Source organism: Caloenas nicobarica, chromosome 3 (assembly GCF_036013445.1).
Source record: "Caloenas nicobarica isolate bCalNic1 chromosome 3, bCalNic1.hap1, whole genome shotgun sequence".
Lineage (NCBI taxonomy): Eukaryota > Metazoa > Chordata > Aves > Columbiformes > Columbidae > Caloenas > Caloenas nicobarica.
This window is the reverse complement of record NC_088247.1, coordinates 60,337,684-60,364,023: the sequence shown is the minus strand read 5'-3', so window position 1 is coordinate 60,364,023 and position 26,340 is coordinate 60,337,684. Positions and strand designations below refer to the sequence as shown.

Here is a 26,340-nt window from a genome sequence, read left to right as displayed (position 1 = left end):
ACACTCTCCATTTGGCCTGGCTATGGCCTTCCTGAAATCCATATTCATGAACCAGCAATTTAAACAGAGGTTTTACCTGTCAGATGTGGAGTTGGAGTTTGTTACATGATCTCAGTTTCACTTAGTTATTAATGTTGCTATCATCATGTTTAAATATCCCCAGTTCTTTGTCGGAGCGTTGTGACCAGGCAAGAGGCAAACAGAAGGGGAATGGATCCACTGATTAATCGGCCTTCTCCAGGGGAAATATGAATCTGCCAACTGTTCTTTTATAGCTTAGGCACGTAATATTGAAAAAATGCACCTCTTGCTTCTGCTGGAAGATCCCATTGTTAATGAATGGTTAACTTCTGTTTGTTTTCTTAATTAGGAATCAGATGTGGCTTATATCCCAACAAGTGGCCTTGGAGGTGAAAATCTGGTCACAAGGTGTCAGTCAAGTGACCTCACACAGTGGTATAAAGGGAAGTGTTTGTTAGAGCAAATTGGTGAGTGCAATTTTCCTCATTTAAAAACTAATATATCTTAGTCCTGTGTATGTCAAACTTACATTTTGGGGAAATGTGGGACAAAGTCTTTGGAACGCAATATAGTTGACTTATCCCTAAGTGCAAAGTTGTTGATACAGTTATTGAATACAGAAATTGTAAGAGGTCTTATCAATTTATTTGCAGATTCTTTCAAGCCACCACAGAGATCAGTGGATAAACCATTTAGGTTATGCGTTGCTGATGTTTTTAAAGGTTGGTTCTTTTTATGATATTTTCACCATCTTTTCATGGATATTCAACACAAGTGTTGAGAAATTATGTAAGAATAAGTCTTAAAGTAGGAGCTTTATGTGTATCCGTAGTGTTGAGCAGAAATAGTAAGTTCTCAAGCAGTGTTCTTGTTCGAATTTTAGATAGTATTGGTGAAGGAGAAACACGCTGGAAGAGAAATGGAGGAAGAAAATCTGCATGACCAGCTAATTGGCTGTGTAATGAGTTGATGGTTCTGTGGGGCAGAATTTGGGCTTTTCTCTTTCCCAAAGTGGTTCTTATTGCCTAAATGAATGTTTCTCAAACTTTTTATGAGTGTGACGTAGGGCTCTTTTACCTTCCACTCCTAGATTTTAAAAAAGTGTGACCTGTTGATTTTCTGTTCATTGTTGTAGCTGTAAATAATGATAAATCCCTTCATTTTCATATAAAAATTTAGCAGAGTGAAGTGGAAGGAAAGGATAACAGTGAGACTGTTTTAACCAGCCAAGGATTTAATGAAAGGCAGCTAGTTATTCCCTAGCACTAACAGAGATATAGACAGTAAGTAACTATAACCAGTTCTTAATCCCATTGTCCAGAGAAAATAGACTGCCATGAGCCCTTAAGGTTTTCATGGTAAACTTGATTTTTTTTTTCCAGTTAAGTGCTTTTACATTTACAGGTAATAAGGTTTGTAACACTCATCCCATTTGAAACATTCTGTAGATCCCTTGAGAAGTGTGGCAAACTAAATGACAGAGTGATTTGAAATATTGTAAATATTTGTAATCAAATGTGATTATTGAAATTAATATTTTAAAAGAAATTTTACTTTAGATATAGGGTGTTTATAGGGGAAGTACAAACAAACCAGAGTAAAATACTGATTGCCATTGGAAAAAAAAGTTTTGTGCAATTTTGATATGTATCTTTGAGAACACACTAGACACTGTACATGCTCTGGGGTAGCTGTCTTAAGGTACTGAAGCTGTAATGTTAAATATTGAAACCCTGCATGAGACTTTCCGTCAGTTTCATAATTTTTTATTTTTGTGAGCTGTGGGAAAGTGTGTTGGATTGAGATCTTTCAAAATACTATCACAACTTTTTTGTTACAATAATCATTTTTGTGTTCAGCTAGGTTTCACCAAATGAGCAATTTAGACTACATCTATTCTGTGGAAAAGTGATTTTTTGCCAAAGTATGCAAAAAATAATGGCTTTGGAAGGGACTTAGTTTACATATACAGGGTTTATCACCAAATGTGGCCTTTTAGGTGTTTTTAGGGTTTTTTTTTTTCCTCTGCCTTGTGATCTCAAAACTTAATTAACGTGGATGCCACCAGAGGAAGTAGCTGCAGGTAGGAGTACATGAAGCAACAGTTGTTCTTGGCTCTGTCACAGCGCCTGTGCCAGCTCAGGAGGAGGTGTCCACTGAAGTGTGTAAAAAGTGAGAGTGCCGAGCGCTCTCCTACTTAGTTTGGAAAACCCCTTTCTTAATTAAGGTTACCCACACATATGATTCATCTACCTCAGCCTGATTTTTAGCTGTTCTCCTCCTGATATTCTCTGCAGGCAAACTATATCCTGATCCAAGAGGTCTCTGTGAATTTCTTCACTGCTGCATCAATCCCCACTTACCATATTATAATACTGTCTAGGGTATGATTTGACCTGACTTTAGAAAAGCCGTGTGGCTTTAGAAAATCCTGAGGACAAAGAACATGTCCTGGCAGAACACAAGTACCGCGATACACAGAAATCAGGCCCTTTTTTATGCCCTGATTCTGTCCCCCGCTCTCTGTTTTGTACTGGCATTGATTTCACGGGGAGCTGAAGGAACTTGGCACTTTGCGGGAAGCTGTCAGGATGGGAGAGATATCAAACGCCACACTGGTTTACCAAGCCAGAGCTGGTGATTGTGCGGGAAAAAAAAAAGGTTCATTATTGTGGCTGGGAACCTGCAACCAGTTCACATTTCTGGTTGCCTGCAGGTGCTTGCAGAGGTTCTTTTGTGTACCATATTGAGGTGGTATTTGTACCATGATTTGGGGATTCTTTTTCTAGCAAGTATCTGGTTCTCCAGTTTTCTGTTCTTTTGACATCCTGTGTCATCTGTTAATTGTCTGCATTCATCTCATTCGCTGGAACAAATAGAGGAAAATCAGGTTGCAGGCATACTCCACTACTGTGGAGTCTCCTTCTCTGGAGACATTCAAAACCTGCCTGGACACACTCCTGTGTGATCTGCTCTGGGTGAACCTGCTTTAGCAGGTGGGTTGAACTAGATGATCTCCAGAGGTCCCTTCTAACCCCAACCATTCTGTGATTCTGTAATATTTTTCTTGCTAGCTAAGTGGAAGCATTCATCAATAATGGTGGTGAATGCAAAAGAGCAAGTTGGTAGTATGTGACCTCAAGATCTGAAGTCAACTTTCTCTTTTGAATTAAGCTTTTAATCTAATGTCACGTACAAAATACTAAGATGCTTGCTTATCACGGAATTCTAATGTTCAGCAAAAGGTATATTTGTTGTTTGTATAGATACCAAAAATGTCATTGTAGATTCACTTCAGAGGATTCTTTTTAAGCACACCTGCAAACATGTGCTAAGGAGATGAGGTATTTCTTAAGGTGTATGTGCATAAATGTACACGTGTAGCACGTCTATTGAAAATAACTGACATATCATTCAAATAATAAACAGAGTGTTAGGACATTGAAGAAGAAAAACTCTTGTCTTTTATTAAGAAATATTTAAGTCATCCACAATTATAACAACTCCTCATATTAAATAGGACTGAATCAATCTTAGACTTTCCAGGAGTAAAAGTAATACACTGACAGAGCTTGTAGGATTCTGACTCAGTTGAACAGTAAATGGCATAGGAATTTGCACCTGTATGCATGAGAACTTTTATGAGAGGTCTGGTATGTTTTCTTTTTTACCTGTAATTGTAGTGAGCAAGTGCTGAATTAAATAAAATTTCTAGAAATTAAGGTGCTTAATCTAATATTGAAAAATTAAAAAATATTTCTTCGTATACCTACATTTGTTTAAAGAAGGATATTTCTCCCTTAGTTCTGAAAAACATAAGATCTAGAGGTTTTGAATTTAATGTTTCATTTTCATTATGATGCACAGCTGCTAACTTGCAAGTACTGAACACTCTGCTGGGAGGGGGGGAAAACTGTCTTCATTATATTAAAAACTTATCTATGCAGTGCTAAAGGTCTAACTTGTGATGGGAAGTTGACCTTATTATGAAGTTTTTTGAAATTGTTACTGTATTTATTACAGACCAAGGATCAGGATTTTGTGTGACTGGTAAAATAGAAGCAGGTTATATTCAAGTTGGAGAACGACTTTTGGCCATGCCTCCTAATGAAACTTGCACTGCAAAAGGTACAGTCTTCAGAAGTGTGTTTACTTTCAGGTCAATATTGGGCTAGAAGCAGTTACTGAAATGGTAACAGACTGTCAAACTGATACTAACTGTCAAACATAAAATGTGAAAGCATAAAACGAATTTCTTTAGATGTGACTGTGTGTCTGTATAAATATGTCTATGAAGAGTATGTGAAATCTTGCCTCTTTTTTTACCTTTTTTTACTATATCAGATATTCCAAATGTTACAGCCTCATGATTTTTGACATTGCTTTATGAAGAACCTGTAAAAACATCTGAATTCCAGCAGTGTCTATAAAAATGTGCAGTACAGAATTCATTACTATTCAGCTCTGCTGTGGAGTGTTACTGCTGTTAGGAAGTGTGAGGATGTTGAACAACCTTTAGAAATGAATCTTATGAATTAGATGTGAAAAAGCTTGAGAATTAAGTCTCTGCTATCTGATGTTCTTGAGATTTGTCACTGATCCTTTCATAATATAGAAACTGTCAGGATATAACTGTGTTGAGCAGTGACAAAAGAGAAGAAAATTGGATTTAAATTTCAGTACATTTGATTTCTGAGAAGAGGAATAGCTAGGTCAAGACATTAAATACTTGGCTGTTTGATTAAGATTGCTGGTTTGGTACTGCAGAGTTGTCTGTTTTGTGCGCAAACAGAAAGATAAAATTATGATTTTCCTACATTGACCAAGGAATAAAAAAATAAGCCCTCAAAGTAAATGGTTCCTGTATCTAACTGTTTAGCCTGAACTCAGTAATGTGCTGGTTCGACTGTCCCGTTCTGTTCCAGAACTCGCCCGTTCAGTGCTGGTGTGGGAAACTCTGCAGTGTGCCAGTTCATGTGGGTTTATTCACATTGTTCGCATGCACAGGAGTGTTACAATGACATGGATGACTGTGGGTGTCAGGTCACTGTAGGCGCTTCTCTGCTTTGGGAGCGCAGGAAGGAGCATGGAAAAAGATGTATTGTGTCAGAGCATCCCCAGTGGTACAATTCTGTGATTTTTCTTTTGTACTGCCTCTTGTATGGTTGAAATGTGGGTAAAGGTTGAGAGTATTATTTCTATTTAATGTAAAGAAGAGATAATTGATCTATCATACAATATTTACAAAAGGTAGTGTGCACATTAGGATTCCACTTTTTCATTTAAAGAGGCTGAGTTTCCCTTATTCTGTGAGAACGACACATACCTGTGAAATAATTTTCAACACTGCTTCAAAAACAATACTTAACGTGCTCGTAGTTGAGTGATGGTTTCTGGCATGTTTTTGACAAGTGGTTTTGGGAACAGATTTGCAGATTTGTAGTGAAATAGAACTAGATTGTACAAATGTATGCAGTATTTATAAAAAGCGGGGATTTTTCTTCCTTCATGGTGTCTACCAGAAACCTCAGAATGTTAAGTCAGGAGCAATTATTTTTGTCCTCACCCACCAGCCAGATTATCTTTTAAAGCAATTAAAATACTTCGCAATCAGAATAAAATTATTTTTAAAGATGCTTTCTAATAGACGTGATGTCGTGAACGAAAGGCATCGGTTACGCTTTTTTATGAAAGAGTCAGCAAACCCACTTAAGGTAAATGAAAGTTGACATAGTACCATTAAAGTATATGAAAGATGCGGTCTAGGGTGTGCATGTGCCTGAAAGGATGGGTGGGGCAGAATCAGAGATATCAGTACTACGGCGTTTTCAGGACTGCGTCATCTGCGCTTGTGTGACAAGTGCCAGGTCCTCTCCGCTGGCTTAAATAAGGCCATGTTATTGTGCAGGGTGGGGTGAGAGAAGAGTCCTCACCGAGGGGAAAAAAAGCTTCCTCAGTCTTCTCAGTTAAAAAGCTTTTACTCTCAACCCATTCATTCTGAAAATTGATGAGTAATGGTTGATGAAGCACAAATGGCCCAAACAGAGCTGTTTGTTTGTAGCTCAGAACCTAGGTACTTCACTGAGAGGTTCTGTTCTTACTCATTTCCAGGAATCACACTGCACGATGAACCAGTTGATTGGGCTGCAGCAGGAGATCATGTTAGTCTCACTTTGACCGGCATGGATATCATCAAAATCAAGTGAGCAAAACTGGGTTTCAGTCTAAGTAACGGTTTGTTTTTAATGAAAAGCTTTATAACTATTACACTTAACAATCAGCGGTTTACTTGAAGAATGATGTGGCTACCAGGATATTTAAAACCAAAATGATGCATATCACCTGGCGTGCATGTACAAACGTTGGAAACATCTGCTGCATGTGCAACGGCAACCTCAGAAGAACACTGTTAGTCTTCATACTTTGCCCTGGTGCTGACACTGGTAACTTCAGAGCCTTTTTCTTTAAGACTTGTCCTTGGACATTTTAATAGACAAATTAAGTCAATCCTTATCGCTAAATAAAACAAAAGATTTTTGAAGAGCTTATCGAATCATAAATCATTCTAACAAAACACCTCCAAACAACTGCAGTTGTGTACCAATAAGTAAACGTGGACAAGTAGAATTGATAGAAACTGTTTATTTAACACATTTAGATGTTTGTAATGTTTTGGTAAATGTTTTGCTGACCCTTTTTTGGAGGGGTCTGATACATTCAGTGAGATACAGCACATATCTGTGTCTATTTCAGTCTATAGGTTTCATGCTAAGCCTTAGCCTCAGACTTTTACATAAGTGTCAGTTGTTGCTCAGGCTAGAAAATTGGATCCATACTTTGTTCAGCTTTTTCACATTCCAGTTGGACTTCAGAGAGCAAACTTTCAAGCTACCGTTTGAAAAACTCCTTGAATTAATAGTTTTGCCAATTTACGCTCTGCTTTTAAGAGAAAAGTACAGGATTTTCTGTACTGCCATTTCATAATGGGGTGTGATGCTCTGTGGTAAATGGAGAGGGGAAAAAATCTTGTTCTACTTGTTGCATGAAGGCTTGAGTCAATTTGTTACTTTGATGTCATTCATCTTTTGGAGATATGTTAGATTTGTCAAGGAAAGGTGCAAAGTTTGAAGTCCTTGATATTGATGAAATCTGATTACATCCGATGTATACGTTTAATCACGCAGTTTGTTCTCTTCAGTCATGTTTTTTGGTGGGATTAATTTTCCTTTCATTTTAGATGGCTAAAACTAGCCACTGTGAAAAAGCTGTGTCTAGTCTGCTTTACTGACTTGTAATGAGCTTTCTTGTGACTCCATATGGAGTTTTTTGGAAATGAGTGCTGCTGAGCGTAAGTTTTGAGAGTCCTGATCGTGATGTTCTTTTATCCACAAAGTAGTTGAGTTACAGGCACCAGCACTGCAATTTTGGGCACCCAGCAGTACTTTATGCTATTGATCTGGAACAATTAATCTCTGAATGAAAGTCTTAATTCTTCAAAATACCTACGCACAGGAAACAGTGACGTTTTTAGAAACCGATTAGCAATGGACGTTAATTGTTCACTGAACTAGACAGACCTTTTCATGCATGCCCACAAAATACTGTAGACATTGTCTAGGAATTAATTTTGTTATAGGTTTTAATATAGTGTTCCTGTTTCCCCCCCCCCCCCCCCCCCATTATATTACGGTGGTGTTGTCTTTGCTTTGCTTGTCTTAAATATTTGTCTTTTTCCAGTGCGGCGATTAACTTTTATATGTCAAGATATATATCAGTGTTTATTGTTCCCCTCTCTTGTAGTGTTGGCTGTGTGTTTTGTGATCCTAAGGAGCCCATTAAAGTTTGCACTCGTTTCAGAGCTCGGATTCTCATCTTCAATATTGAGGTTCCAATCACTAAAGGATTCCCTGTAAGTCTTTGTGAAAGTTCTTGTGTTCATTGCAGGTTGCTCAAGGCTTTTCCTCTACATGTCCAACCCCCCCAATATGAGAGATACTTAGCATCCAGAAGTGGCTCTGTCCCTCTAGAGGAAACAGATTCTTCTCTAGTTTGAACAGGATGTAAAGGGCTATTGTGGCTGCTTATGCATATTCTTGCTGGCTTTTAATATGTATCTGAGCTGTTTCAGAGGACATTCCCACCACGGTCAAGCTAGGCTGTCCTTTAGATAGCTCATGCTTTGCAGGAGTATAAAGATGCATTTAGCTGTAAGATAACCTTTTAAAATAAATAAAATATCAGTTCATGCTACAGAACTGCACTGACCTGGCAAAAGTGAAACACTTAAGAATGACAAATGTATTTATGGTGAATTAATATATGACCTTTGTGTCCTATCTGTAGAGATCACAGTTTAGGAACAAGGAACAGTTTCTGAATATGAGGCAGATACTCCTGTGAGAGAAGTTTTATAAACATTTGCTTAAAAAATCGGTCTTAAAAGAAGTCAGTGTTTTCAAGTATTAACACATAGGATTTCTGATTATTGTAGAATGTTTAATAACTGAAAAAAATATTTTAGGTGCTGTTACACTATCAAACCGTAAGTGAACCTGCGACTATCAGAAGACTGTTGAGTGTCCTACACAAAAGCACTGGTGAAGTGACAAAGAAAAAACCTAAGTAAGTGTTTTGAATAGTTAATAATTGCTCAAGAAATGGGCTGATTTTTGATTAATGTATGGTATATCAAGTAGGTTCTATTATGAAACAGTAGTATAAGAACATGCTTTCATTGTTTAAGTTGGTTTGATGTGTAGATTTCAGAGTGCTTTACAAAGTGAAAAACTGCCTTCCCACTTGATAAATGCTGGGCACCTGCGAAGCAAAGTGATTTGCCTAAGTTCACTTGCAGAATTGGGAGTGAATCCTAGATCACTGCACTCAAAGGATTTATATTTTTATATATATATAAAAAAATATATTTTTTTTTTTTTACATTATCTCTTTTCTTCCTGTAATAGCATGGTATCCTTGGTATAATTCTGGAAGTGGTTTACTGTCTAAAATAAACTCTTCTAGACAGTATGTCAGAGAAAAATAGATTTAGGGAGTCTTCCCATACAAGTTAAACTGTGGGAACATTACTTTAGATATTTAAAGCTGTATTTGGGTAGAAATGTTGTTCGATACATTCAACATTATCAGAATAATCCCTTTCCAGAATTGCATGGTTGAAACTCTTGCTGAAAGGTAATGGGAAGAAAAATCATTACTTCTGCAGAGCAGTGAATTGGTTCTTTAGGCGTTGGGTTTAAAACAAGACTTGTTTTCTACTAGGCCTGAAAAAGCGGGTTTTAATGAGATAATTAACTTCAAAGCAATTTTCTAAGTGTTACGGTGGATGCCCTTCTCTAGAAGTTTTTAAAGAAAACTCAGATGCCTTTTTAAGAGGTGTGCTGCAGGCAAATGAGTTTTCAGTCTGGTGGCTTAGCTTATACTTGAAATCAAGCTTGATCATTATACTTTGGCCTTTTTAAGTTGATTTTTTTTTTCCATTTGTTCACTGTTCTCTTTTTAATTTACACTATCATATATTTATAATAGAGTTTTCTGCTTATTTACCTGCAGGTTCTTGACTAAAGGGCAGAATGCTCTAATAGAACTACAAACTCAAAGACCTGTTGCTCTAGAGTTGTATAAAGATTTTAAAGAGCTTGGGAGGTTTATGTTACGCTACGGTGGTTCCACTATTGCTGCAGGAGTTGTCACAGAGGTATGGCATTTTTGTAATGGACTTTCTGTACTGTAAAGGAATGGTGTTAACTTTCACGTAGCATTTAGTTTTTATGGTTAAGATCTGTTTAACACGCTTTGGCCTAAGAAGTTAATTTATTCTGCTGAAAAAGAGTCAGTACTTCATGAAGACATAAGGAAAACTTGCCGTGTTCTGTTCAATTTATCAGGAGCAAAAATTACTCTGGTTAGAATTTTTTAATGTTGTGCATTTTTTCCCTCTCTCCCAAATTAAAAAATAACCCTTCAATATTTTAACATGCATCAGTCTTTCTGAAATCTATTTGCCTACATAAATATATTGGAAGTAGTTTGTAAATAAGAAGCGTTGGCCATTTTTACTGTGGCTAGTTTGGGTCCCAGATATTTTTATGTTAGTATTAAAAAGAATTGTACATTTGATTCTCACTGATGCCTGTAGACGTTTTCTGATTCTGTGTGAGAGGAAGCAAAGGCTATGGGGCTGAATATAATGTTTTGCCTCTTATTAGGAGAAAAAAATATGTATGTTCCTCTATCTATCACTTCAAAAAAATCATGCTCTGAGTTTTGAATTATAATTTAAGTTCTACTTTTAGGCCTGAGGGAGAGCAGTTTAGTCACATTAACCAAGTTCTAGTACTGAGACTTAAAGCTGAGTCATTCAATGTCAAAACTTGGAACTAGAGTGTGAAGAATTTCTGGCTTCTCCCTGTGTGTGTAGGAATGATGTGCTAGGACCGTCAGAGGCTCTGGGCCTTTGGAGCTTTAATGCTCTTAACTATCTGTCTGGATCCAGAATGAGGGCTTTAATCTTGCTTTTGTCTTTCACTAAATTTACCTTGAAGTGAATGGTGTCCTATTTAGATCTACGATGCCCAATGTTTATAGAATTGGGGACTAAATAGCTCTTTGTTATTTGAGAATTACTATTTAGTACTTGCGATCTTGTTCTGGAGAATTTCAGAGCAAAAGGAATTATTTTTTCCACAGCAAACTATATCATGTTGAAAAAAGCTGTGATTGTTTTACATTTAGTACTTCATTTTTCACCATAGGCTTGTGGGTTTTTTTCCATTTGCATGTATTTTTAGATTAAAGAATGACAATGGTGCCAGAACTTAGACCGTCCAGCCAAAATGCAACCAGATATCTAAGCTTCTGTTTAAGAACCCAGTTACTTCAATTGAAGGAACAAGTGCAATTAAGTGGGGAGAAGAAGATGATGACAAAAGTTCAATTGTGTGAGACATCTGGGGAGCCCTTCATCAGCCTCTCCCACTGCAGAACAAGATGCCAACTGACAAGGAACTGCTAACGTTGCACTTCTCGAGCTCAAGAATCTCATGTGTTTCTCCATGTGGAATTTAGCCCTTAGGGAGCTTGATGGAAATATCTTAGAAAGTTGAATTAGAGAAAAAGGTGTTGCATCATCACGAAACAAACTCCGTACTTCCAGACATAAATTGTTTACATATTTTCTTTGATTTGCTTTTTTGCTGCACATTAAATCAGTAAAGTAATTTTATTGGTCTAATATATTTTTAGGTTTGAGTTGAATGCATATTCAGGGGAAAAAAAAAGAACTATTTACTTTGGTTCCAGGAGAATGGCATAGTATTATTCCAGGATTGTTTTCCCTGTCCCCAAATATATTTAAAAAAAGGAAGTTTTCTTTTGCTGTGTAGTGGAAGCTGTGCCAACATTGGCTAATTTTATTTTTTAAACTGTAAGAATAATAAAATAATTTTGTCTGAGCATTATTTTTGTCTCCTTCATATTTGGTTATTTAAACACTTCTAAATTGTAATAAATCATTCTTTACTTTCCGTAACTGAGAAGTTTCAGAGTAAACTTACGGGTTAGAATACGAAACTGGCATGTGACTTATCTTTCTGTGGAAATAATTTCAGTTTTCTCACATTATTCAGTGCGGCTACCGCACATACACATCTGTTTCATCCAGACAGTGCTCTTCTGAACAGAAGCTGGCAGTTTAATCTTGGGATGTCTGCTAAAGCCAGATTGTTGTGCTTACTCAAGCCTGGAACTCCTTCCCGCTTTTCAGTAATAGGGCAGGTGAAACCACCTGGTTGAAAAGCGGTTTTCTTCTGCCACCTCCAGCATAAGCTCAGGACAGGCACACTTTACTACAGCTTGGAGGATTTTTATTTAATAGGAAGTGTGAGATGACCTCGGGTGTTCTAGGACCCATATGCGAGTGTGGGGTGGAGACAACTCTGCTGTGACCACGGTTAGTGTCGGGAAGGGACTATTGTGCAAGGAAAAGTGTTACGATGACAGAGCAGTAAACGTGAGCTGCAGACATGCCAGTCCAAGTGTCATTTCTGTGTCTATTGATGGTGAGGAGCAGGTCCCTGGCGAGGTGTTTGGGTCTTAAATTATTTTGTGTGGTTGTTGCAAAATGTCTGTCTTCAGAATTGAGCTGGAAAAACTGGCAGAGGGAAAAATTTCCCTGTCAAACCATTATTTTTCTCCCCTTCTTCAGTATTTTATTTCCTATAGACAGAGAAGAGCTGTTTCCTAACAGCAGCTCCTGCCTCCCTGCTTCAGCTCCTGGGAGAGAACCAAATGTCACAGAAACAGGTTCTGGGTTTTGTGGTGGTGGTGTTTTTTTGTTTGTTTGGTGGTTTTGGTTTTTTCCCCTTTTTTTTCCTGCTGTTGTTGCCAGGGTTCATTCCCACTCTTGAGTGAGCGGTGCAGGGAAGAGGGAGAGAGAGGGGGAGGAGTTCAGACTCGCTGTGCAAATACATACAGAACCACCAATCCAAACACATGTAGAAACAAAAATCCCAGATGAAGCAAGCGGCTAACGATGGCTCACTCAAAGGCTCTCTTGGTGCTAGAAAACTTTATAGCTGGGAAATTTGTTCCTTGTTCCTCCTATATAGACTCCTATAATCCATCCACTGGAGATGTCTATTGCAGGGTGCCAGACAGTGGCAAAGAAGAGGTGAGTACTATCCAAATGCACAAAGAAGTGAAAACATTAAATGCACATAACATTAGTATTTTGGATGGGAGAGGCTGAAGATGAGAGAACAGAAAAACACCAAAGACTTTCATGCTTAAATGAGTTAGTGCTAGACTGCATTGTACCACTCTGTAATTTATTGCTGTGGCAACAAATAGTGGTTTTTTACATTTTGCTGTTAGAAAGTTACAGGCTGGATCCCAGGCTGGTGTAAATCAAAAACTTCAGCTGCCGTGGGAGGTGTCTTGTACATAAGTTAACAATAATGCTCAGACTGGCAGTAAGTATAAACAATCTGGAAGAAAGAAAAAGGTTTATTGATCTGTAAATAAACTTAGAGGCACTGTGTAAAACTAAATGTGTTCTTTCTTAGTGTCTTGATGATTTGCAGTTGTCATTTAAAAGGATTTTTGGCTTACTGGCTCTTCCCTGAAGTATGGTAGAGAGCTTCCAGACCTCTCTGGTTTTGATATTAGCAGCTGGATATGAAGTGGAGCTGATGAAGTGGCTGCGATGAGTGTACAATTCCTTAAAATGCAGCCTGTCCTCTGCATCAGCGTAATGTTTCCTAGTGCTGTGCTCTCTAGTGTGATGAACATCTCCTGGTACCATATATGTGTTCAGATGTGGATTGGCAATGTGATGTTCATCTGTGGAGCTGCAGTTTCACGGATGCTACTTTATAAGAGACCTGCAGGTGTGTGTCTGACAGTGTGTGTTTCAGATTTACTGAGGTGAGAAATGACTGGAAAAGCCTGGATAAAGTGAAGGGCTTGGAAAATATTGACAAGTAGCATATTTTCATTTTCAAAATGGTTTTTAAAACAAACTGCTACTATGTGTAGCTGTTTCCTTCGCTCGCTTTTCAGTCCTGTTGACATCTTTTCTCTTTGCCTCTCTCAGCAGAAACCTTTGCACTGTAATTTCAACTGGGTAAATATTTGCTAGATTCTGATGACCAATGGTTAAAGTGTAACAGATTTGGTTTGCTAGAATACATCTGTGTAAGTTTATTTCAACCCTAATTATACCTGAAAAGACTTCTCTTTGATGTGCAGGTGCAGATCTTCCTGTTCATTCATTTGCAAAATCATTAAAACCAGAGAGATGTGAGAAAGCCAGAGCAGCCTAACAGAAAAAGGCTGCTGGCCATTCTGGAGCTATAGTTCAAATATATGTTAAGAGCAATGGCTTTTTTTCTGTCGCCTTTCTGAGCTAGTGGTTGTGTGTAGTAGTGGGAACCCAGTTAAAATAGCCATAAAGTCAACAAGTGTTTCTGCCTTTAGACAACTATAAAAGAAGACTGGGATCTGCAGAGCTGTTATCTGCTGAGGACTGATGGAATAGGCTACAGGAGAAAATGCAATCACATACTACTTAGAGGATATCTGGAGATTTCAAAATAAGCATCTAGACTCAGGTTCAACAAAGAACTTGGGATGCTGGTTTCTAGCAAGGCTCACAGTCCTGTTGGATTTTTTCTTGTTAATTTTAATGGAGGATTAGAAGGCAAAACAGAGATGGACTGCAAATCTGTTGCTGACCCTGGAATTTAACATCAGGTCAGCTGAAGGGGCCATTTCAGCCAGTTTCTGCCAAAAACATTGAATGTTGTTCAGGGGTTAATTTGCCTCCTTGCTAGATGTCTGAAATTCCAAATAGCAGCACCAAAGCACGCTGAACAGGTGCCCTGTAACCCCAAAGGACAGGCTGGTGAGGGCTAATTAGTCCCGGCAAAGATCTCCTTAAAAAAAGTCTCTCTCTAAAGAACCTTGATCCTGTGCATCATCCACTGGGAAAGCAAATATCATGTCCCGAGCGCAGTTTGGGGTACTTTGGTATCAACCTTTTACAATAGTTGTGGATTGTGTGTTCTTTCTCTGTGTCTGTTTTGTGCAGAAGAGGAAAGCAGAAGGAAGTGTTGCAGACACACGAGTTCACAGTTGAACTCTTATGTGTGTTTTCTTTATGGCTCGACTTTGCTGCTTTTTGCTAGTCAAACTAAGTACCTGTTTAACCTTTGTACAGTCTTACTTCTGTACAAATCTCTCTCCTTTTTTTCCTTTTGCTTTTTTTAGATCAATCTACTGCCACTTCTTGCCTTCCTTTGCTGATTTTTCTTCTCTGCCATCTGTGAAAATGCGACACCTTCCTTCTTCTAAACCCACTGGAGGGTTGAAAATGCAGATAGCCGTAACTGCACACCAGCCCTCTCTTGATACAGGCAGCACCTTGTGGAAAAGGCCACAGAGGACAGGACAGACAAGAAGCAGCACCACAATGGCACCTAATGACAGGAGGGTAGGAGGACAAGATAAGCAGTAAGGGTGGGATAGTTTTGCAGAGGGTGACCCTTTTCAGGGTGGCGTGCCACCCCGCCCCGACTGGCTCAAGGTGCTGCAGTTCCCCCTTCCCAGGGCTGCTGTGGCCCCGCTCCAGCAGTTCGGTGGCCGACAGCTGCCGTCGGCACCTGGGCAGGAGGTTGTTGAACTAGAGTTGAAGGAGTCAAAGCTTGGCCAGTGATCCATGTGACCTCGTGTGAGTTGGAACTTTTGTGCCTTCCTTAGTAAAATATAATTGGACCCCCTATAAGTTATTTTGTGATGTTTTTTATAGCAGCCATCATGATCTGAAGGAACAAATTTGGAACTCAGTTTTGTGCAATTGATGAGTCTTCAGCAGATTCATGGGAACCAGCAATGTGGCAACACTAGGAGGGGTCGGAATTATCTGATTGATCTTACATCAGCATCCTCCTAGTTATTGACTTGGGCAGATGTCCAAAAGCTGAAGAAATTTAGGAGGAAAAATGCTGGGAAACCAACTAATATAGCTTTTGCTAAAAGCCGACCATGATGCATATGTTAGACATTGGAAGCAGTTAAGAAGTGATACATGGGAAGCAAAAATTCGGAAACAGGGCAGTAAATTAAAACATGGAAGGATGTTAGTAAACATTTTTAGACTGGTAAACAACACGGAGAAGGAAGTGCTTATAAATCAATAGATGCAAGTAATTTTCATGTAAGATCCCAGAGGAAATGTTTGATGGAAGACAGCACTTTTTGGTGAATTTTAATCCTTTGAAACCTAGTCTGTCTCAGAAAAGTGCTGGTATTCTGCCACTATTCAGAAAGGTCAGGCTGAAGGACCACGCATTACTTATGTACATCTCAGGCAAAATACTGACAAGACTGGTATGCATCTATATAAAATGCATATAATGAACTTTAATATCTGTAGAGCTATTTAGGTATCTGATGAGAGAACTGAATAGACCCCAAGAGTTTCAGGAACAAGCTATTTTTTTTTTAACGTGAGTGCATTAATGAGTTTCTAGCTGTGATCAGGTAAGATTAAAAATTTTCTCTGTCTATTCTGTAAATATATTCTCAGTCCATGCTAGAACCAGCTGGGGGAAAGGCAAGAGGAAATCAAAGGCTAGTGGGGCATACAGTTCGCTCCTTCCTCAAGTCCTGACTTTCATCACTGCCCGGCGTGGCTGAAGTCCCATGTTGCATTGACTGTCAACGTTTAGACTGAGGCTGAATTCGCTCTGGGAGACTGTTGTACTTTCACACATGAGAAACAAGATTCTGCACAGGTTTGGCCAGTGGCACTTGCTGCTGCCGGTTGACCAGCCTGGCATTTCCTCCAGGCCTGGAGAGCTGCCCACAAGTTTCTGGAATGTAAAGAAAAGCAAAAGTTACAGTGAAATAGAGTATCAAGAAGAGAAACTGTCCTGAGTTATGGGATAGTGTCTTGCGATGAAAATGGAGGAGCTATCAATAGTCACAATGCTGAAGAGATACAGTCTTCCCAACAATGTGATCTGGATTACTAGCCTCTCAAAAATAAGTTCATCTACTGATTGCCTGATACTTTTTCTAAGGCCTTTCATTAATATTCACCATCACTCTTTTGCTTTTTTTAGGTGGAAGCAGCTGTCAAAGCTGCCAAAGCTGCCTTCCCAATTTGGTCCTCAAAAAGCCCATTGGAAAGATCTCAGATCCTGAACAAATTAGCAGACCTGATTGAACATGACCTGGAAGCATTTGCACAAGCAGAGTCAAAGGATCAGGGTAAAACTTGGAACTGCTGACCCAAATATAGTGTCTTGCTGAATACTGAAATGGATGATATCGTGCAAATTTTTAGCATGGTATGAGCTGTTGGTGCAAATTGGAGTCGATGTGCATGAACTTTGCAGAAGTTGCTGATTTGGGGTTCCTGGGGCATTCTTGCTGTTCAGAATTGCTGATGTTGACTTCAGTTGTTAGATATTTGGAATGCAATACTACAGGGGAGCTGCTGTTCTTGACTATGGTTACACTGTGCTGGGGATTACTCGGGCACGGAGCAAAAGACATTACCTGAAAAAAAACCATGCAAATCAGCTTTCAGAGAGGAGTTTACCACACTGTTTCTGCCCATGATTACACAGCAGTGTTCTTGGTTTTGTTTCAGGAAAAACTATTACATTTGCTAGAACAGTGGACATCCCTCGAGCCGTGTACAACTTCCGATTCTTTGCCTCTTCCATCCTTCATCACACGACAGAGTGCACCGAGATGGCAACCATGGGCTGCGTGCATTACACCTCGAGGGCCCCTGTGGGAGTTGGTATGGTGCTCCAAAAATGCTGAAAAGCTTGGCAGAGTTTCTGCCTCAGCAGCGGCTCAACAAAGAAAGTGGATTTTCCAAAAGCGTTTGTTGTCTATGGATCATGTGCTAAACACGACTAGTTTGCTAAAGCATGAGCAACATTATGTAAAATCAGTTGTGCTACTGCATGGTAAAAAGAGCGTTTATATGCCTTAAAAAACGTGGTTTAACCTGGTAGTTCTCACCCTCAAAATCTCTCCTGTGTTTGTACATGTGTGTCTGTGTGGGTAAGTAAATATCAGCGCTGTGGAGCAGTGAGGCATTGCAGGAGCACCCAGCTGCTGCTCCTGCGGGGAGAGCTGGATCCTCCTCGCCGCCTTCTCGGGAAGAAGCTGTAGTAGTTTGCAAGGAGACATTTCAGGCTGTGAGTGGGGTGCCCACGGGTGGCTGAACCGCTTTTCGCTGGGGAATTGCTGAACGCGGCCACTAGATGCTGCCAGTGCTTTGGAAATCAAGCAGCTGTGCTGAGCTGATGATTAATGGTGTCATCATGATTCCATTATTAGGTGTTTTGTCTAAATATATATGAATGTTGTACATTCACACTTGAATTATTTATGAAATAACATTGGCTAACCTAGAGGACTCATTTAAAAGTTTTTGTGAGCAGCGGAGGATATGAATATTCCTGGTAAAATTACTCTCATAAGGAAAAGTCACTCACAGCTTCTGTTCTGCCAAACAGTGAGCAATCCTATGTTTTTTCTGAGCAGTCACACCTAAAGATTACAGATGATTTTTCACTATTTCTTATAAATATATAAGGTGAAAGTATTCCCCCAGGCAATTACTGAAAAAATTCTGATCATTCAGCAATTTGTGGAAGCAGCAGTTCGTACACTGATACTGTGGCACTCACATGTTAGGCTAAAATTTCTCAAGAAAAATAAGCACTATATGTTATGCATGCTCTTTTTAATATTAAAATTGGGAAACGAAAAGCAAGAGTGATCTGAGCTAACACAGTGCTTAACTTCCTCTTTGCTAACACAGATTATTACCACAGATCAGCTGATGTAAGTGATTGTTATGGCTAACCTTGCATTAATGATCCTGAAAAACACTGAAAATCTTCCTGTGAATGTAAGATTCTGCCCTGAAGAAGCAGCAAAACTTATTCAGAGGGTTTGGTTGATCACCTTAAGCACTATTTACACAAAACTTTTAAAGTTATCTGTCCATGAGAAATGTTCCTAGCTGTAAATTTAGTGTATGATTGGCTGGAAATAAAAGCCATAGCCAAATATCCTTCATAAATCTGAACTGGTGTGTTAACTGCTTGAGCTTAGAGAAATGAGTTTTGTATCCCAACAGACTGAAATCCTGTCTTTTGTGCTTTTGCTTTGGAGCTGGTTTAATCAGTCCTTGGAATTTGCCACTATACTTGTTGACCTGGAAAATAGCTCCTGCCATTGCATGTGGAAATACTGTGGTTGCCAAGCCAAGTGAGATGACATCTGTCACAGCTTGGATGATGTGCAAACTCTTGGAGAAAGCAGGTAAGTCCCATCACATGCTAGGGAGGGGGAATGTGGTGGAACTCCTTGTCTGTGCACCCTTTTCATTGCAGAAGTCAGAAAGTGCTCAACGAATTTGGGAAAGACTGTTTGCTGCAGCTGAGTGTTGCACTGGGGAACGAAAAGCTCTCCTTGTCCTCATACTATCCTATCTCTCCAGCCTAGCTATTTCGTGTGTTTTTTGCGTTATCTTCTCATGAAAATTCTTCTTGTGTCCTCTCCTTTTCCTCTCCTGCCCTCCCCTTAAGGATGTCCTACACCCATAGCGGCAGCAGATGAACCATGAGGGCATAAAGGAATGAGAGCAAGCTCATGGTGTCTGTGTTGTGGCTGTATCTGGTGCACTATTAAGAAAAACTCAGAGGACAACCGCTTCTTCCCTGAATGACTGAAAACTGGGTCTCTGGTGATGGGTGTCAAGCAAGCTTGACTGACCAGGGGAACTGGTTTTATCTTTTAACCCATGACTCCCCAGACTTATTAAACATGATGTGTTTTAGTTCCTGCATAAGTGAATGGTCAATCTTTGTCACCCGTGAACTACTGGTAACTTTCTAACTTCAGGGACAAAGCGCAGTGAAGTGAAACCCGTAAAGCAAGGGAAAAAGGGTATGACGACTGTGTGCCTTTCTTCCCATCAGGGGTGCCCCACGGGGTGGTGAACATAGTGTTCGGAACAGGCCCCCGGGCAGGAGAAGCCCTTGTCTGCCATCCTGACGTGCTTCTGATCTCCTTCACGGGAAGCACGATGACGGCCCAGCGGATCATGGAGAAAAGTGCCCCACACTGCAAGCGGCTGTCGCTGGAACTGGGAGGCAAAAACCCTGCCATCGTCTTTGATGATGCTGACTTGAGCCAATGCATCCCCACGACCCTGAGGTCCAGCTTTGCCAACCAGGTGCCTCCCATCTCTGTGGTGTGTAAAGCCTGTTTGCAGCAGGAGGTGTGCATGTGTATGAGAGCATGAGTGTGTCCATGCATAGGCACATGCCTTTGGATCCAAATCCTACATTGTCGAGGTCTGTTCCAAGATTCTGTGCTGTGAGCAAACCCTTAGTAGAAAAATACAAAAAAGGGTTCGTTATTCCACAACCAGCGAAACAAAATAATAAAGGGCTGGTTTTCGTGCTCTCCATCAGAAGATAAACAGGTGTCATTATCCCTATCAAAACAGATATATTGCTTATTCTCCCCAGGAAACAGCTGCTTTAAATCCCAGCCTCTGAGTAAGTGGGAAGCTTGCTGACTTGCTGGAATTAAATTAGGAGGCTTCTCACAAAATTCTGTCAAAGCTCCTATTCCCTTACCACCACCCTCAGGAGAGATCACCAAAGCCAGTGAACAGTACTAGGGCAAATGTTCAGAAAAATAGCTTGGTATCAGAAAGGGATTTTCACTAAATGAAGACAGATCATTCAGATTGAAATTAGTGTTTCCTATGAGCAATGTTAGAGGAGACAACATGTAATCAATGAGAAATCAAATTTACTTGCATTAGTGGCTGTACAACTCTGTTATTGTGGTTTTGTATTTTGTTTCTGTTTTCCTTTTTAATCTGGGAAAAATCCTACTTTGCAGTGTTGGTGTAATTTGCTCTCTTGAGGATGTTGCAACACGAGTCTTTTTGTGGGATGTGACTCCTAGTACCTATCAATAGCACAATTAAGTACAAACTGATATTGTTTGCTTTATTTTTTTTTTTTTTTTTTTTTTCATTTCCCCTCCCTGGTAGGGTGAGATCTGTCTCTGCACCTCCAGGATTTTTGTTCAGAGGGGCATATACAGTGAGTTCTTGAAGAAGTTTGTGGCAGAGGCTAAGAAGTGGAAGGTTGGGAACCCTTCAGATCCTGCAGTCAACATGGGAGCACTAATAAGTAAAGAGCATCTAGAAAAGGTGATGTTACATGGAGTTCACCTGATCTCATCTTTTAGAGGGCTATGAAAGGTGATTTCAGAGGTGTATGGAAAGGACCGTGTCCTCTCCAAGATTAACTCTGAGGGATGATGATCCAAAGCCATTACGAGGTATCTTTTTGATAAGCTTTCTGTTGCCTTTGGCCTGGTATTTCGTGATTTCTCTGGAAGAATTGGCTCCACGAGGAAAATAGTTTAAAATGACAAACAACATTTATTACTGTTTGAAGTGAAATAATTCAAAATGGTTAATTCTAAATCCTGAATTTGTACTAACCAATCTTAGAGTTCAGCAACATCTTCATGGATTTTAATATTGCATTTGCTAAGATCACTTATTTGCCTAATAAGGCAGTTAACAAGGTAAGTCTTTTATATCACTCTGGCAAATTCTGGGGAATACAAGCACACAGTTACTTAGGACTGCTTGCAGTAATTTGGAGTTACATATATGTGGGGGGCAGCTGAGATAGTGCACAGTTAAACACAGTCTGCTTTAGTGGCTTATATGAAATGAATTTTTATGATGTCAGACAGAGTAGAGGAGAGCAGGTGCTCCCATGCCAGAGCTATCTGACACAGTCAGCGTGAGCAAGAAGCAGACTGCAAACCACAGAGTGAGAGAGAAAGCCAGACCTTTGTCAGGTTTCCTGATGCCTCAGCAGGTTCTTCAGGCCTGTTCTGAAGCAGAGTGGTAGAATCACCCACTTCCTGAGGTCCTCAGTCTGTGGCACCACAGAGGACTTCCCGGCTCTAACCTATCAAGGTGGTTAAAAGAGAAAGAAGCCTGATGGTATCTCTGTGGTGTTTCTATAGGGAAAGAAACCAGTCAATGATTTCAGAACAGCAGAAGCAGATCGATAGCATATCCTGTGTGCTCAAGGTAGCATATGATGGCAACGGCCATGGAAACAGCTTTAATTATTTATTGATGAGATTTTCTATAGCATTCATGGCTTCATCATCCTAGTGGCATGTAAACATTTAACAAGCCTGCCTGTGAGGTAGGAAAATATTACTAATCCCTTGAAGTAAATGAGTGAATTGTGGCATGGAACACATGGCAAACTGCCCAAGCTCCTGGAAGAAGAGAGGGAGGCTCTGGGACCACTTGTGTTTTCATAGAGGCCCTACCCTTTTGAGAATACTTAGCGAGAAGGGCCAGCGGTGTTGCCTGCTAGGCTAGTAAGTGTTTGAAGGGAGAGAATAATTGTTTTACAGCAAGAAATACCCAACCTTACTTTTACAGAAACATAACAAAATCTAGCGAATGACCCTCTGTTGTTAGGAGGGAAGTAAAGGCAACACGATCCAGTTGGAGATATTCAGGGGCTCCTGATGATGTGTCCAGACTGGAGAGGTGAATCCTCAGGATTTGATGTCCTTTAACAGTGATGTTTTTCTGCTCTTTCCCCAGGTAAGGAGCTATGTCAAGAAAGCCCAAGCTGAAGGAGCCAGAGTACTCTGTGGAGAGGGAGTGGATTCCTTGACTCTCCCACCTGGCAACCAGAAAGGCTACTTCATGTTGCCCACAGTTATTGTCGAAGTCAAGGATGAATCTTGTTGCATGCAAGAAGAGATCTTCGGTCCTGTGACATGTGTGGTAGCATTTGATACAGAAGAAGAAGTGATCGAAAGAGCCAACAGTGTGAAATATGGTTTGGCAGCTACTGTGTGGTCCAGCAACGTGGGACGTGTTCATCGGGTGGCACAAAGACTACAGTCTGGATTGGTGTGGACCAACTGCTGGCTTGTTAGAGATCTGAACTTGCCATTTGGTGGGATGAAAGCCTCAGGCATAGGAAGGGAGGGAGCAAAGGATTCCTACGAGTTCTTCACTGAGGTGAAAACCATCACAATAAAGCACTGACATGTTAACACAAGTATATTAGGGTAAAACAAATGACGGCAGTTTGCGTTACTGTAAATGGCTTTCTGGAACACAGACTGCTATTTGGGCTATCATTTTCTTGAACTTTGGTCAAGTAGTATCAATGACAGCTAAAAATAGTAATCTCAAACACTAATGTTGAATTCGACCTTGCCTGTTAAATGAGAAGATCAGTGATGACTCCACAATCAACCCAGCCCAAGCCAGATGACTTGCTTATCAGATGGATCCTAAAGCTTTTTTGAGTATTCCTGTCTCAAAAATCTCTCCCTCTAAGGCAGATCAGAGAAAGGATGATCTGTGGCTGTACCTGTGGTTGGTGAATTACCTTGAGGGACAAAGTGGCAAGCACCTTGTGAGGCTAGTATTGTGATCAGAGTCAGCCCATTTCCACTCTCAGCAGTGCCTTCCATCTACCAATCCATATTGCACTTCTCTGATGTCAGACGAGGACTAATACTACAGCACACTAAATGCCGAAGGCAGTACCTTTAATCTGTTAAGTGGTATTAAACCATAGGGTCATGATACACAGAGACAATAAATGTTTTAGTTATAACCTGTTTTATGGTATGTAGTCGAATCATCCTAAGACTTGTTCTCTAACTATGGGGTTGTCATATGAGGGGACAGGAGTTGGACTCGGTGATCCTTGTGGGTCCTTTCCAACTCGGGACATTCTGTGATTCTATTTTGAAATTACAGCCTTTAGTCACTTTTAGGCCACAGTGATGGTGTTTTTCACATCCCTGCCTCCCTGCTCAAAGATTTGGCTACATCACTGATGGTGTCATTCTGCATTAGTAAAGACTGGAAGTGACTCCTAAGACAACTAAGTGTTGGAAATGTATGTCACGAAAATGTAAAACCACTAGCAACTTTCCCTTATTCATTTAGAGCTTTTATTTTTTTTTATCAGGTATCTCACAAACTTGTTCACATTCCACAAAGAGAAATAAAGTTGGATACCTGTTTTGTGCCCCCCACTGCCCTGCCTCAGAAGGCTACGTTGCTATTGGATTTTTACAGCAGCCCTTCATGATTTGTTTTTCAGGTTTTGAGCTGAATTTCACAGTAAACAAAGCTGCACAGAGTTTTATAAATGCCTGTATTTTGAGAAAAGCCAATGAGTCATTGGGATATTTTTTCAGGGCTGTTGGGGAAAGAAAAGGCACATCTAAAACGCAAAACAGCTGATGAAAAATTATTACTGATGAATTGTGAAAGAATGGAGTAGCAAATCGCTCTGCTGCTCCTCTGCACACCAAAAAGAAAATACATGGAGAAATTCTGGGATAATAGAAAAAGCTTTTTTTTTTAATTAATTTTGGTATAGTTTATAACATTTTTAAGGGTGTGGAGCTATGATATGCAGGGCTGTAATACCTTATAAAACTGATGTAGACAGTCTAGAAGAGTCTCTAGCCCTTGAATACTAAGCCTAATTAATACCTTTATTTTGACATTTCTAATTAAGATGATAGGGCTTTTTGCATAATGTACCTTTCAACAGTATATTTTCCAGGGTGGATTTATTTTTTCTTTACAGAGTTTGGCCAAGCTAAAGCTTACACTTTTCTTAGTAAAAATAAAAATGCCAACAGGGCACAGAAAGGCAGTCTTTAAGTGCTTTTTTGGCAAGTGAAGTCGCTGGAATAAATAGTCTTTGCACAAAGTATGCCAGGGGCTGCTCTAATGGTCTTAAAGCAGGGGATGCATCTTACACCCCCTCCCCTTTCAGAAGCATTTGCTATGTGTGTCCCGAGTTGGCTGAAAAGCTGATTTTCTCTTTGAGGAGACTTTTTGAAAATAACTTGTACCCCAGAGCTGAGACCCGAGATTGTGATGAACTGTGAAATCTCTGGATCCAACCCGCTTGCAGGGCAGACCGACCAGGTTGGCTGGGAACCTGGATGGCTTTGTGAATCAATTTATTCTGAAGAAGCACGAACGTGTTTTAAAACTCTACCTAGGTCTATTCATGACCATGTGGTGGCAGCAGAACACTTGCGTTCGTTTTTTATCCCCCACTCATCTTGCTGGCAGGGGAAAGAATAGCTATATCTGTGCATGTTTCATTCTGCCTATTTATTTATTTATTTATTTACATATCCTGTTTGGAAGAGCAAAAGAACCCCAAAGCTGTGAAATGCTTCATTAGTTTAGGGGAACAGGCATTTTCAGCAACAGCAGATGGGATATTACACAATTAGTAGATTTGAATGGATTCCCTCCCCCACCTGCATCTGGTCGAGGTTCAGTTTTAACAGGATGAATTTTCTTTCAGGTGTTGATATTGGCTTGGTGTTAGATGTGACAGGAGATTTCTTTATATGTTTCATGTACAGGAGATAAAGGCTTGTGTGTCATCTATGTGTTTCTGGCCCAAGATATCCAAAGTATTTGATAGGGAGGTGGAGCAGTAGGTGGGGAGGGGACAGAGCTCTGCAGGATCCCCAGATGAGGGGTATGGAGTTGGTGGCTCCATGTCCAGCATGGCTCTGAGGGTTTCTCAGAGGTGAGCTCCTGGGGTGCCCCATTCAGTCATCCCTGTGTCCAGCACCTCAGAGGGGTAAGAGAGGTCAGCTGGTGCTAACGATGTCTCCTTCTTCACTTTCCAACTGTAGTGGACTCCCTCCTTCTCTAGTTAAGGTGCAGTTTAAGTGCCTTGCTTATTCTGCTATTTCTTGCCCCTTTTAGATGAATAGAGATTCATCTATGTACATATAATATATTTATGGGTGACTGGGCAGCTGTTGCCTGTTGGGGAGATTTCTTTTCCTGCCTGTAGTAATGGGTAGTTCTTGCATTTCCCATGCCCACCTCCAGGCTCAGGTCCTAGCCCACAGGAGAGCCACCAGTGCTGGTGGCCGTGAAGCAGGTGACATGATAGAGGTCACCTGCTTGTACCAGGGGCTGTCTGTGGGGACACTGAATTCTCATACCAAATGCTATGAACTTTCTCATATTTTCTTTATTCAGACTGACTTCTAGTATAGCAATGCGCATGGATAACTGTCTGGCACCTTACAGATGAAGTAGTCCGAGGACTTTTTCCTGCAGATGATGAAGGTGTCTGTTGCAACTACTTTGCTTCTGGATTTTCTGCTCTTGTTCCCGGTGCGCAGTGAATACAATATCCTGGCGGACGAGGCAGGCTTATCCAAGGCATCAGGCTGACAGCTCTCACAGAGCTCTCTGGGCTGTGCGACCTGGAATTTTCCAACCCGGCAGCAAAGGTTTTTTTTGTAGGCTGCCCTGGCTCGTGCATGAAATCATGTGGCCATTGTGAGGATTTGTTTAATTACTGTTACGTAAAGCCTAAAGAGCAAGTACAATTCTCTTTAACACAAAAATATTATTTCACTGGTGTGAGATGATTACATGGGTAGGTAGTAATATATTTGCCATATTTCACAGCTCTCAATTAGCATAGGGTTATTTTTGTTCTGTTTCAGATATTTTCTTAGCATGTTTATATCTGTCTCCAGCTATTGTATAATGCTTGAAAGCAGCTTTGCTTAGGGAGACTCTGGGGATACTTTGGAGAGAAGACACAACAGTTCTAAAGTTTATATTCAAATCAAGCTATGTCCCTGTTCCCATAGTGTTTGTAACTTAGG

The 26,340-nt window shown here is 40.2% G+C and overlaps 2 protein-coding genes across 4 annotated transcripts in view; both read left to right on the top strand.

Annotated features, from left to right (window-relative positions):
- HBS1L (HBS1 like translational GTPase) overlaps window positions 1–11,498 on the top strand; it is a 61,842-nt gene extending 50,344 nt beyond the window's left edge. Inside the window, exons 11-18 of the mRNA XM_065631767.1 lie at window positions 371–488; window positions 675–743; window positions 4,045–4,149; window positions 6,133–6,223; window positions 7,822–7,930; window positions 8,543–8,643; window positions 9,592–9,736; window positions 10,830–11,498. Coding sequence (XP_065487839.1) covers window positions 371–488; window positions 675–743; window positions 4,045–4,149; window positions 6,133–6,223; window positions 7,822–7,930; window positions 8,543–8,643; window positions 9,592–9,736; window positions 10,830–10,841 — 750 coding nt within the window. The 3' untranslated portion in view covers window positions 10,842–11,498. The remainder of the gene's footprint in view (window positions 1–370; window positions 489–674; window positions 744–4,044; window positions 4,150–6,132; window positions 6,224–7,821; window positions 7,931–8,542; window positions 8,644–9,591; window positions 9,737–10,829) is intronic.
- A 1,073-nt stretch (window positions 11,499–12,571) lies between these two features.
- Window positions 12,572–22,696, top strand: ALDH8A1 (aldehyde dehydrogenase 8 family member A1). 3 transcript variants are annotated; one of them, XM_065632279.1, is made up of 7 exons: window positions 12,572–12,709; window positions 16,665–16,812; window positions 17,198–17,353; window positions 18,745–18,894; window positions 19,554–19,810; window positions 20,645–20,806; window positions 22,244–22,696. In XM_065632279.1, the coding sequence occupies exons 1-7, from the start codon at window positions 12,572–12,574 to the stop codon at window positions 22,694–22,696; spliced, it is 1,464 nt and encodes a 487-aa protein (XP_065488351.1). The 3 variants fall into 3 exon arrangements, with proteins under 3 accessions (XP_065488351.1, XP_065488353.1, XP_065488354.1); XM_065632281.1 differs by lacking the exon at window positions 18,745–18,894; XM_065632282.1 differs by lacking the exon at window positions 20,645–20,806.
- Window positions 22,697–26,340: the final 3,644 nt, after the last annotated feature.